This window comes from Ovis canadensis, chromosome X (assembly GCF_042477335.2).
Source record: "Ovis canadensis isolate MfBH-ARS-UI-01 breed Bighorn chromosome X, ARS-UI_OviCan_v2, whole genome shotgun sequence".
Taxonomy (NCBI): Eukaryota; Metazoa; Chordata; class Mammalia; order Artiodactyla; family Bovidae; genus Ovis; species Ovis canadensis.
Window position 1 is genome coordinate 42,443,472 of NC_091727.1, and position 13,537 is coordinate 42,457,008.

The 13,537-nt window shown below is 43.2% G+C and overlaps 1 protein-coding gene across 4 annotated transcripts in view; it reads right to left on the reverse strand.

Moving 5' to 3' along the window:
- CASK (calcium/calmodulin dependent serine protein kinase) overlaps window positions 1-9,384 on the reverse strand; it is a 382,943-nt gene extending 373,559 nt beyond the window's left edge. For all 4 annotated transcript variants that reach the window (XM_070291515.1, XM_070291514.1, XM_070291513.1 and 1 more), the window contains exon 1: window positions 8,535-9,384. In XM_070291515.1, coding sequence (XP_070147616.1) covers window positions 8,535-8,593 — 59 coding nt within the window. In that variant the 5' untranslated portion in view covers window positions 8,594-9,384. The remainder of the gene's footprint in view (window positions 1-8,534) is intronic.
- Window positions 9,385-13,537: the final 4,153 nt, after the last annotated feature.

A 13,537-nucleotide genomic window follows, 5' to 3' on the forward strand; every position in this document is an offset into this window, starting at 1 on the left:
TAAGACAGCAATATTACAATGGTAATCTGCACATGGCCTCTGTACCTGAATTAATAACATTGTTTTCATAAAACATTAAAATCTTCATAGGGTTAAATCCATCCTAGATTTGAATATACCAAAATACTCTGAACTCAGGGTTAGAATTAGAAGCCTGTGATACAGTCGATGTATAATATTTTGTGTTATTAAACTACACGGAGAGAGGACACAATTAGCATTCTTATCTGTAAATGATTCAAATATTCAAAACAATGGTAACAAAGTAAAAAAAGTATCAAAAGAAATTAAAAAAATAGAAAAAGAATGTGTAACAGAATACAAGAAGTTGAATTGCAACAATATGCACTTAGATACAAAGAAACTGGCTTAAGTATCATAAAGTAATCCTTTCTTGATGTGAATGGATGTGGACAACTAAAAAAAGGCCAACGAATGAATATAGTTGGGGGGATGGGAGTAAGAGGGGTGTAAAATGGGAGGAGAGTATTACAATTATCCAACTGGGACCAGAAACCTTGAGGCATGGAAGAATTCAGTTCCCTATAGGTGAAGAATTTAATATGAGAACAATGGTTTGAACTTAAATTTAAAGTGTCTAAAACTTACTTTGTCATTTCATTAAAAGGGGCCCATTTAATTCAAGTTAGGCACCAAGCTTGGGAATCAAAAAGACCTAACCTTAGGGAAAAAAATGGTTTTACCTAAAAGCCAGCCATCAGAATCTGCAAAACACAAGTAAAGTGAAAAAGAAAAAAATGTACTTCTTTTTAACCCTAACTATGTTGTGGAGAAGGCAGTGGCAACCCACTCCAGTACTCTTGCCTGGAAAATCCCATGGACGGAGGAGCCTGGTAGGCTGCAGTCTTTGGGGTCGCTAAGAGTCGGACACGACTGAGCGACTTCACTTTCACTTTTCACTTTCCTGCATTGGAGAAGGAAATGGCAACCCACTCCAGTGTTCTTGCCTGGAGAATCCCAGGGAAGGGGGGAGCCTGGTGGGCTGCCGTCCATGGGGTCGCACAGAGTCAGACACGACTGAAGCAACTTAGCAGCAGCAGCAGCAACTATGTTGTTGAGATAGATTCACAGAAAGACAGTTTAATGGTACCAACATCCACAGAAATGAAGTCAGAATCTTGCTTTTCAGTCACATGAGGAATGGAACATTAAGCATCATATTAATATTTATTTTGATAAATGCTTTAAATAGCCTCTGTTATAGACAAGCCTATTCTTGGTCCTCAGTCAGTGCATTGGCATTTTACATTATTGATCTGCCCCACCTTGAGACTTCTGTGATCCAGCTATCCCAATTCTTCTAATTTCGTGAGTTATACTCCAAACCACAAAACCCCACTGCTAGTTCCATCAACCCCCAAGAACTCATTCATTCATAGTTTAACTTCCACAAAGTTGATTTCCAAATCTTCACTATCATTCTAGACCTCTCATTCAAACTCCACCCATGTATTTCCAGCTATGATCACTTAGAAATAGCCTGCACTCAATCCAAAGTGCCAATCCATATCAAGGAATACTGGGTTGCAGTTTAAGGGAAGACAGAGTTAGATATATAGATGGATATGGAAAGGCCATCAGATATACTATTTACAATGTAAAGTGAATATTTCAGTAGAATGTACAAATATGAGCCCATTCTGTTTTTAAACAAAAATCTTCCAGAAGATGTACAAAAACTGGGGACTTTCTTGGAGATCCCGTGGTTAAGACTGCTTGCTCCCAATGCAGGGAGTGCAGGTTTGATCCCTGGACAATGGTTACCTTTGGAGAATAGAGCTATGGATGGTGGGAGAAAGGAGAGACATTCACTATTTACTTTTGTGTCAACTCTATTTTAAAATTTTATAATTTTATAAACACTAATAAAAAGAAAGTTAACAGAATATTATTAAGTTTTAAAACTGGAAACATACATGAACTCTCACTTTAAGTCAAACTAGTTTCAGAAGTAAAATCTTCCCAGTGTAGAAAATCAACTAAAAAATAAAACCAAAATGTGAGAGCTGTGCACCTACCCCATCAACTTGTGCCTGGGGTTAGGTACCTGCCCTGCACTTGATTACTAACTCAGTCACTTGATTACTTAGGTGCTCAGTGTTGACAGAGAGTGGAGACACTCACCACTCAGCAGCTGTGGTTTCAGTACACAGTTTTCAGAGTCAGAGAAAACAATTTCAATATTTTATCACAGGATATAGGAATAACTACCCTGTGGAAAGAACCCTGCCCCACTCTCAACAAATACCTATCTCTGAAACCTCATTACTTCTGGTTTGGCAACTTAGGAGTAATCAATCAACTATTCTGTCTGTTGGGGCAGGGGAATTTGAAGGGAAAAATTGGAGAGTAAAAAGTGGAGAAAGTTCCAAACAAATTATATTTTGGATGGATAGTCAAGATTCTACATTGCCATAGCTAAGGAATGCATAAACTTATCAGTCTGGTGGCAAACGCTGATATTTCATTAGAAAGACAAAAAGAAAAATGAAATTAGATGAGACAATGAACCTCTGGGCTTCCCACGTGGCCCAATAGTAAAGGATCTGCCTGCCAATTCAGGAGATGCAGGAGATCCCTGGGTTCAGGAAGACCCACTGGAGTAGGAAATGGCAACCCACTCCAGTATTCTTGCCTGGAGAATCCCATGGACAGAGGAGCCAGGTGGGCTACAGTCCATGGAGTCGCAGGGTTAGATACAATTAAGCGACTGAGCATGCATGCATGGAACATCTACTGAAGAGGTAAGAAATTTAACCAAAAAGTCGAACAATTAAAATTTGCAGTAAATTCTGGAAATGAAGACATATGCCTTACTTTAAGGACACCCACTGCAGTATTTTCACAGCTGGAATCAACAGCAGACTGCAGCATGAAATAAACGGGCTTTAGAACTGGTAGGATTCCCATGTGTTCTTGAGCAAGTTACTGACCCCTCTGAATCTCAGCGTTTTCTGTAAAATGGGTACAATGAAAGGAGCTAACGTATGTAAAATGCCTAATATTTGAAGGCATAAATGTCCCTTCATGAAAAAGACATGTTAAGTTACAAAAGATTTTTTTTAACTTGTGAACATATGTCAAAGTTCCTTTAAACCATTTCTGCCAGATTTAAAATGTGAAAACATTTACAAAATGCAATAATTCAAGCACCATCTCCAAAAGTGAGGTACGTTTGCTTCCTTAATTTACTAAGTAGAGCTATCACTAAGGATGGTGAAAGAATTTTCAATTTAAAGGAGCTATCTAGAAACACAATATAAGGGACATTAAGGAGCTATAGTTCGGCAGGTGAAACCATTGCAGATACGAGGTAGAAATGGAGGGTGGGGGGAACTGCACATGTCAAGGCCACAGAACACGCCACCGTCTTGGAAGGTAAGGGAAAAATCACAGGAAATATTATGAAGACCACGTGCAAACCACACTTAAAGTCCTAGAGCAGTCTATAGGAAGCAGACATGAAGATACTCGGAGAAGGTTGTGCACATGAGCAACTGAGAAGCTCAGTTCACTCCAAAGGGGTCCTAGAATCAAACTCCATCACCAGGGATCACCACTGCTTACCCCCTCCTGATAACACCTGCCGTCTGGAGGAATCTGCATGTAACATGCTTTTCCTCTGCAGGACTTCAGTTGATCCCCCACAGCTTGATCTTTCTGGGGCACCAGCACTCTAGCTGGTGATTGTGTTTCTTTTTCACTTGTTAAATGATTGTCCCTCGGATCAAGTACTTCTTTCATGAAACATCTCATTTCTGGAAAATTCTTGGTTCCTTTAGGCTCTCACTTGACTTTATTTCCTAACATGAACAACTAGTTTACCTATCACGTCTTGCTAAAATTCTTGGGAAAGATGTTCCAACAAGATGTAACACCTTTCCTCCCCACGGCTCTACCCCATGGTACTAGAAACCCAAATCACTGGGCCAATCAATATATGTGAAAGTCATAGTAATTAGGACAAATTAGTAAAGCTGAATTTTTCTCTATGCTAAATTATATATTCTGCATATTATTAATCTGGTTTTTACATAAACACTGCATTTAACTCAATTCTCTGACAAACAGCACTACTGGAACTGCAAGTAGGAAATATAAAGTATATAAGCAACTTAACCATATCCTTTTAATAGAGTGTATGTGCAAACACAATCCATACTAAACTGATAGATGCCTTGTATTAAATTAAGTCGTCATAGTAGACAGTCATCATCAACTGTTCATTGTTCCAAGCATCAGACAATCACCATGTTAGCATTAGATGAGTGTCATAAATCAATGTAAATCTTAAAAGACCCCCAAAAATCAACAGCAAACATAGGCTGAAACAAAATTGTTAATACAATAAGGCTCAAACACACAGTGTAGAGAAAATAAAATCCATGTCTTGGTCTTTTGGCTTTGATACTTCCCCCCAAATATTTATTCCACTTTTTAAAAACTGTGAGCCTTTGAAAAGCCAGTCCCAAAATATTACATACATAACTTAAGTTTTAAACCAGTGACTCTCAATCATACCTGCACATTAGAATCACTTAGAGGCCTTTAAAAAAATACCAATGACCAGAACCCTCTCCCAGAGATTCTGATTTCATTGCTCTGACACAAGGCCCTCTCACTGATCTTTTTTAAAAGCTCCCCTGGTGATTCTAATATGCAGCCAGGTGGTCAACTACTACTTTAATACAGCCTTTTGGGACAATAATTGCTCTAAGGTTGATAAACATGCTTTTTGCCTTTCAATGAGATTTTATTATAAAACTACTCAATTCATTCCATAGCTAATGAACAACTGTTACATTGCAGGTTTTATATTAATAATAAAGAAAGATATGTAAGATATATTTCCTGCCCTCAAGAAGCTCCCTGTTAGCTAGGGAGAGTGACCCATAAATAAGAAACTGTAACTAAATATGATAAGCGCTCTTGAGATGTAAGCAAATACAGCATGCCTCACAAACTTGTATGTCATCTTTGAGCAAGGGTCAGACTGCATCATTCCAATTTTAGTTTATGTCCTACCAAGGCAGGAAAGTCAGAAGTTACAGGTTACTAAATACCCAGGCAAAAATATTCAGCCTACACAAGGCGAAAACAGTGTACAATTTGCTACTCTCTTTCACAGAAAACTGCTGTACCATGAAGGTAGGCATTTCTACATTTTAATTTGGATGAATCATTTTAAAATTTCCTTCATGTAATATTACTGATTGTGCACTTGCCTATAAAACCATCAATTTGCAAGAGATACAGTAAATGCTCACGACCATAAAAATTAGCCGATTACCTGTATTTGCATAATACCTTTCCCTTCCAGTAATTTGCTACATTTGCTAAGACAAGAAGTTTTGGGACAATGACAGCATTGGCCGTTTGTTTCAGTCACTTGAAAGATGTTACATGGGAAAATGTCATGGAAACAATAGGCATTCAAGGACCACTTGCAAGACTTTCAAAAATAAGAAACACAGGGGGAAAGAGTTTAAATTATTTAAAAAAAAAAAAAAGGAAAGTCATCTCCCAATATTCATAATGAATCAGACAACTGATTCCCCGTAAAATAATGGGTGGGTGAGTGAGCAGTTAAGTAGCGAGGCAGGGGAGTTGAGTGGGTAGTCAACAGATGGTAAAAAGGTGAAATCCATTTTAAAGCACTTCAGTGAAAATTTAAACCTGTTAAACCCTAGGGGTCAAACACAACTTGTGATGCTAATTGAGTTATAAAAGAAGAATCACAATTCCAGAGAACTTGGATAGCAATCAAGAAGGTTTTCTGTGCAAAGTGAATGTCTTCAAGGGCTTTCTGTTTTAAATCCAGAGTTGAACAAATTCTGAGTTTAAATGCCTGCTGTCAGAGACCCTGCAAGAAAATCTCAAGCGAATTTCAATTTTCAGATCAATATATGCTGAGACAATTTACCGGAGAAAACCCTCCAACCTTTACACAGGGTGAGGAACACTATCATTATGTTCTCTGCCACAAAGCCTACCTTGAATGCATTATTTCATGGAACGACATATTATAATCGGCACTGACCAAGTCAGGCTTTGTAGGATATGAACAAGGTTTCACATTCACAGTAGTTAAGGTAGCCACAGAGGACCTATCACCTCAAAATTAGCTTGTCCCCCCCCTCCTTGTGCAGCTCTGAAGTATCAGAGGAGATGAATCTCGTTCTCCCAGAGGCATTTCCTGAAAATATTCTATCAATTATAAGTCAGCAGAATACTGATTGTGCTAATGTGATGCTGACCACTTTTCTTTTCAATATCCAAAAAGATCACATCATCACTCTTTCAGATCTCAAGGAATCAGAACTAGCTACTAACATTGATTCAATGATGCCTATATTCCATCATTATAATAGAACTAACATTTTAATCTCACATTTTCCGATTATGACTTTGCTGGCTCATTTGAATCAAATATAACTGAGACACAACAAACATCATTCCCCTTGGTACCCACACCCCCCTCCCCCACGCAATCATTTGGGGGCTTTTGGGAAACACCTTATTTACCTTGGATGCCAAGAATGAAGAAACCAAGATTTTTTTTTTGACATATTTGTCTCTCTAAAACTGTGCTATTCACATATGGCTACAAGCACTTGAAATGTGGCTAATCCAAATGAGGAGCTGAATTTTGAATTTTATTTCTTTTTAATTAATTTACATTAAATTTAGAAAGAGATAATTCAGTTATTAGAAAACTTTTAGGTATGTTTGCAACAACTTGGGTATGTGAACCTACTTTTGCAAATGCAAATTTTATGAAACCTAAATACAGAACAAGTATGTCTATGAAAATTCAGCTTAGTGTCAGAACGGAGATGTATGGTTAGTGTAAAATACACACTGGATTTTGAAGATTATGAAAGAAAAGACGTAAAATACCTCACTAATGATTTCTATACTGATTACATGTTGACGTGATATAATCTGGATCTATTGGGTAAGAGAAAATATTTTGTGAAAATTAATTGCACCTACTTGCTTTTAATCTTTTTAATGTGGCTATTAGAAAATTTGCATATGCAAATTTTACATATATAAAATTACATATGGGGCTCGTATTATATACTGTACAGACTGCTCTGCTCTAGAGCACTTCCACAACCACCTTAACAGAGCACATTTGGATACTGTTCTTCCAGTAGACAAGCCAGTCATGTAACAATAGGGGCAAAGAGTAACATGTCCTTGTATCAATTGGATCTGAGGAAAGTATGTAGCAAGCTTTACCCACAATCTCACCATGTGAGGCAACACTGTAATACCTCAACATGGAGGGAAATTAGTGAGTTATCCACACTTAAACAAATCGAAATCCAGTACTGCAGACAACTTAAAAAAGAGATTGAGCCAACTGCTCTAAGGTCTTGGTTTCATTTCCCAACTGCGGACCTGAAAATAGACAATAAAGCACCACTTCCAAAAAGAGGTAAAATATTTCAACGGTAGCTATCTACCAATCCTTAAAAACTAGGCAAAAAATTTCTCCTCAATTTTATCTCCTCAACTTCTAAAGCCACAGAATACACGCTGAACTAGGAAATCAACTTCAGATCGCCAGCATTTCCCTCACAAGCAAATTAGCAGGATTGTGCACTTGGAATACTGTTTGACAAGAATGAAAAGGAAACTATTCAAAACAGATTTAAGGAATGGACAATTAGATGAAGAACTGCAGATTTAATTCTCAATCAGCCCTGTGATTAATCTGATTCCCTGCTTTTCCCTAGTGTAATTATACAACACAGATGAAAGGATGAGCATTTGGACTGTCAGTTCTATATTCTGGACCAGCCCGGTGACTCAAAGCAGACGGCGCTACCACGCTAACCACCATCCCAACAGTCGAGGGAAGCCTCGAACACTGATTTAACAGTCATTGCATAACGAGGCATTAAAAATTCGGAACCCCCCAACTCTTTCCACACTGGTCTACACCAGGTGAAGAATTTGCTGAAACCAAACGCACCCCGTCTTAAATGACCCCCTTCAATCTGGGCATGGGGTGAACACAAAGGCATGTATCTAATACCATGCACAATAGACACACACCCCACAATTTAAGACCCTGGACGTTCTTTCTCTGTCTCTCCACGGAAGCAATGAAATGCAAGCTGCTCTTTTCTTTAATGGTCTGTGGTACACGCAAGGTAACAATAAGCCCAACTGTTCCCAGGAAGCAACTATAAAATAGGTTCTGCCACGTCCCTGTGCAACCGTCAGATAAAATGCAGACAGCAGATTTCAGCCGGCCCCACGCCTCATAAGGGGGCCGACCTCGGCTCATCGGCCTCCACGGATCGCCGAGAAGCCCCCAGACTCCCGCCCGGCTGGAGGTCCAGGTACACGTCTATAAATACTCCCGGGTGAGGAGGACAGGGGAGACGGAGGGGAGGAAGGGCAGGGGGCAGACCCGGGCGGGTGCGGGTGCGGAAGGACCCGGGCATCACTAAATGCATTTTCCCACACTCCCGCTCCCCCGCGTGGAGACTCACTTGCCGATCACCTCGCACAGCTCGTACACATCCTCGAATAGCACGTCGTCGTCGGCCATGGTCCGGAGGGGACAGTGGCCGCAGCGTGGAGGGCTCCGAAAACGGGGGTGGGGGCGCCAAAGAGCTCAGTGCCCGGCCCCTGGCTCGCCTCCTCCCCTCAGGACCCGCGAGCCCTCGGTGCCGAGGACACTCGAGCGGGGCGGCGAGGCCCGGAGACTGCGGCGCCTTCCTCAGCTGGCGACCGCCCCGGCGCGGGCGGCGGGGCCGGGGCGCAGGAGCGAGGGCGGCCCGGGCCCGGCGCCGCCCGCCCGCCCGCTGCTCCTCGCGCTGCTCGGGCCGCGCTGCCCGGCGTGCGGATCCTCGGGGATCGCGCGGTGCCTCGCTCTCCTCTCGTCAGCCCGCGCGGGCCGCGAGGCCGCGACCGTTCCCTCTGTCGAGGCTGGCTCCGGCTCGGCGCGGGGCAGCTCGGACTACAGGGGGGGCCGCGGCAGGACCGTGGAGGGAGGATCGCCGCGGAGGGAGGTGGCGGCGGCAGATCGGCGTTGGGGACCAGGAGGCGGCGGCAGAGACGCTCCCTCCTCTTTCTCCTCCTCCCGCCGCCGCTGCCGCCCGCCCGCCTGGGAGTGGGAGGGGGTCTTCGTGGGACTGGCTCTCCGTGCGGGCGGGAGCCACGGCCGCCGCCTTCAGCTCCTCCTCCGCCTCGGCCGCCGACCAGCTCACGAGCCCCGCGCACCGGCCTCCAGCACACACGCGCTCCTCCCGCTCGGTCCGCGCGGCTTCCCGAACCACAGGCCCCGCCCACTCCAGCCCGTCGGGAGGCGGTGGCCCCGGGAAAGCGACCAGGCAGAGCGACGCATGCGCGCGCCGCGGGCCACGTCACGGCAAACCGGCGGGCGCCGGGAATCTACGAGGGGCGGGGGACTAGGGCGCCGGGGCGGCATCTGCTTAGGCGGGGGTGGGGCAGGGTCGTCACCCCCGCGACCGAGCCGCGGAAGGGGTCGGGGACAAAAGATCTGCACGTTCTTGGCTCTCTGAGGCGTGAGGCTCGGAAGCCGGCCGCTCCCTCCTTTTGTAACCACGCGAAGCCTTTCCCGGTTTTTGCTGGGGAAGGAAGCTCGGAAAGGGTCCTAATGAATGGGAAAGCAAGAACAGAGGTGGCGAGGTTCTCACTCCAGATCGTGCTAGGCGGGGGATGATTTTAGTGCCTCTGTCATTCCTTAATAAAAACGAGGGCTGTGGAAGAAGTGTTGTCCACCTACAAGAAAAGGATCAAACAAAAACTGTCCAGGAACGTGCAACAGCAAATGGTAATTTATAGAGACAGCTTATCCTGCATTCTGCCCCAAACTCAAATATCTATCCAGCGCCTGTTCTGAATAGAGACAGTCCCGAGAGAGGTCAGTAAGGCAGGGACTTTAAATTCCTTTGTATATTGCACCCCGCTCCCCAAGTCCCCAAATACTCTGCTCCTTTTACTTTCTACAAATGTTAGGTATGTCAGTATAAAAATGCAACTAGAGGGAGTGGATGGACAGGGTCAGCCAGGGAGTGAGATTATGGGTGTTGCCGCTGTGTTAGGTTGTATACAATATGAAGATTTCTGTTCAACTGAGCATGTGCGGAATGAGCCAACGCCATCAGACAGGTATATGCCTCAGCTGAGGACCAATAAAAAAAGTCTTTGTTCCTCTGCACAGCAGAAGTGCCCAATTAGTTCATAAGTCAGCTTTGAGAAATCATCTGGTAAAATTTTCAGTGCAGTAGTTGGAAAAAAAAAAAGAAAAGAAAGAAAGAAAAAGATAGTATTTACTAAAATGTGTGAAGGGGTGGGGACCCACTGCCTATTTTCTCTGCAGAAACATTTTCTACAAAACCTTAACCACTCCCTTAAGAGCCTGAGAGATTTGCCAGTGTTACAGATTTGAGTACTAGACTTTTTTTTAAAATGCAAACCAGAGGGGAAGATGAGAGATTTTCCTCCTTTTCCAAAGAGCGTGAGCACTCTCTAGAGAAGGGAGCATTAGAACTTGGGAAACATTGCCTTCATTGAGGGTTCCACACTTCCAAGTCACTCACTCCAAATTGGCATGTCCACCTGGTACCTAATGATTAAGATGTTACTCCATTCTGCCCTGAAGTTTACAGCAACCCTCATCTTGTCAGTTTCACTTCCTTTCCTCAGTCTAAGTCTGAGCTATGCCAAAGCTTGTCGACTTCATTCGAGGGTTTGTTATCTTCCACAGGGACCTATGCTCAGAGGTAGACAAGAACAATAATAAAAGAAACAAAGTTGAATGAAAAAGATGACCACAGAGATAGGTTTGCAGTCTGCTCATGGAATCACAATGGGTTTAGATTTGGAAAGTGCCCTAGAGGTCAGCCAGTTCCACTTTGTCATCTTTAGACATGAGGGGGTGCCACCATGATTGGTCTAACTTGGCATTCCCTGGTCACTGGCCTTGAATGGTTCAAGGTCTTCCAACCAGCACAAAGCTCAGGACCTTCCCCTCATTATGGATGTGAAGCACTCTGTTTCTCCCCACCCCATTTCCCAACCATCACACTGCCTTGAATAAAGAAGTGGACACCCTCAGTTGTTGCCAGCAGACATCTTGTACCCAGAAGGCTAGTCAGACCTAAGTTGAAGGTGGAACTGAGGGGCAACAGCATAGAGATGTCATCAATGACATTATTAACCTCTTGTTTAGCCAACTCTCTGCCTTTTCCCATCATATAAGTCAATGAATTTCCTTACTTTCTTAATCCATTTTGAGTTGAGTTTCCTGTTACTTTCAGAGGAAGCATGCTACAAATGGTAGAAAAAGATGAGAAAACAAGTTCAGAGACAAATATATGTCCATGGTCATGTACTTAGCTGAGTATCTAATCTGAACCTAGATCTCCCAGCTCCCAGTGTGCTATTCAGTGATACTTAAGTCCTCTGTAATACAAATCCCTCAGAACTTGTACCAGGCATTGTGGCTAGAGGTAGCTCCTCTGTTTTCTATAATTAAAATAACCAAGCTCTTTAATGAAGTTAATTCATCTCTAAATTTCTTCTAAAAGCCCAATACTCTTCAAACAAATAAGCACACATATAAATGATCAGCTGTCTATAATTTACTTGTTTTCATTTCCATGAAGAAAATGTTAAAGTAACTAGGTGCATCAGTTAGAGATTGTGTTTAAATGTTAATAATTGAATACTCAATAACAGCAGTTTAAACAAATAGGGGGACTTAACTTTCTCGTGGCTTCCCAGGTGGCTCAGTGGTAAAGAATCTGCCTGCCAATGCAGGAAACATGGGTTCGATACCTAGGTCAGGAAGATCCACTGGAAAAGGGAATGGCTACCCACTCCAGTATTCTTGCTTGGAGAATTCCATGGACAGAGGAGCCTGGCGGACTACAGTCCATAAGGTTGCATAGAGTTGGACATGACTGAGTGACTTAGCATGAACACACACACCTTTCCCCTACAGCAGTGGCACTAGAGTCTTGTGTGCTAACTGAGACCCTCAACTGGTGCTTTTGAACTGTGGTGTTGGAGAAGACTCTTGAGAGTCTCTTGGACTGCGAGGGGATCCAACTAATTAATCCTAAAGGAAATCACTCCTGAATATTCATTGGAAGGACTGATGCTGAAGCTGAAACTCCAATACTTTGGCCATCTGATGCAAAGAACTGACTCATTGGAAAAGACCCTGATGCTGGGAAAGATTGAAGGCAGGAGAAGGGGATGATAGAGGGTGAGATGGTTGGTTGGATGGCATCACGGACTCAATGGACATGAGTTTGAGCAAGCTTTGGGAGTTGGTGATGGACAGGGAAGCCTGGCATGCTACAGTCCATGGGGTTGCAAAGAGTAGGACATGACTGAGATGGTCAAAGCCCCATGCATCAACTACTTTCAACTAATTCTTCCTTTCTCACTTGCTGCACCCTGTCCTCTCACTTAGTTACTTTTAAAATGGAGAGCCTCCCACAGTAATTATAAAGTTCCTTAAATTATTTGAGTCAACACTGTAGTTTTTCCACTCAAATCCCCACTGCTTGCTTTAACCATTCCTGGGTGCCCCTCCCCCAGCACCAGCATGTTTTTGCTTCCAAAGGCCACACCTGTGACTTCAAAGGACATCCCACATGGAAGTGCCTGGGAGTCTAGGTCTCTACCATCTGGCTATTAGTGCAGGAATGTGAAAGTCCAGCTGCCTTCATGGGGGTTGGGGGAGGAGAACAACTCTGAGGGGTTAGTTACAGCCTGAGCATTCCTGTGGGGTCAGGCTGCAGCTACCGTTTGAGACTGTGCCTGGTTCCCACCTCCCCCTCCTTATTCCTCTCATTCTCCTGGGAGTACTTCTTTCATAAATCATTTGCTCACGAATCCCCCTATCAGGATCAGCTTTGGGAAAAGCCTAACCTAAGGCAACAGGGTTCTCCCTAAGTGACAATTGCATCTGAATCACCTGGGAGCTTATGAAAAATGTTAAAAATGTTGATTCCAGGGTCCTATCCAAGATCTTCTGAATCTGAATCTCTTGGAGCAGGTCACAGGGATCTCTGTTTTAATAAGTTCCCCCAAGTGCGTCATGAACTTCTAAAAATTCAGAATCATTGCCCTAACACTGGCTGCTGAATAAACTCTCTGAAAAAAAAACAAAAAAACAAAAACAGAAAAGGACCTAGGGCTGACTTCATCACTAAGGTGGAGAAACCATAAGAAATGCAAAAGAACACTTCAGGGAGTAGAAGAGGATCTAAATACAAATGTTTCCTTCTGTAAACCACTGTCTAAAGATTCATTTTACCTTTCTTCCTTTAATATAAATGAACAAGTCATTGGAAGCTTTTGTTTTTCAGTAGAAACAAAATTGCCTTTGGACACAGCAAAGTGGTGATACACACTGAACGGGTCGTAACTCAAAAGCTAACTAAAAAGATATCCCTGCATTGAGCCACTTAAGATAACAAGTGCTCGCTGGCCTCCTGGGGACACAATACTG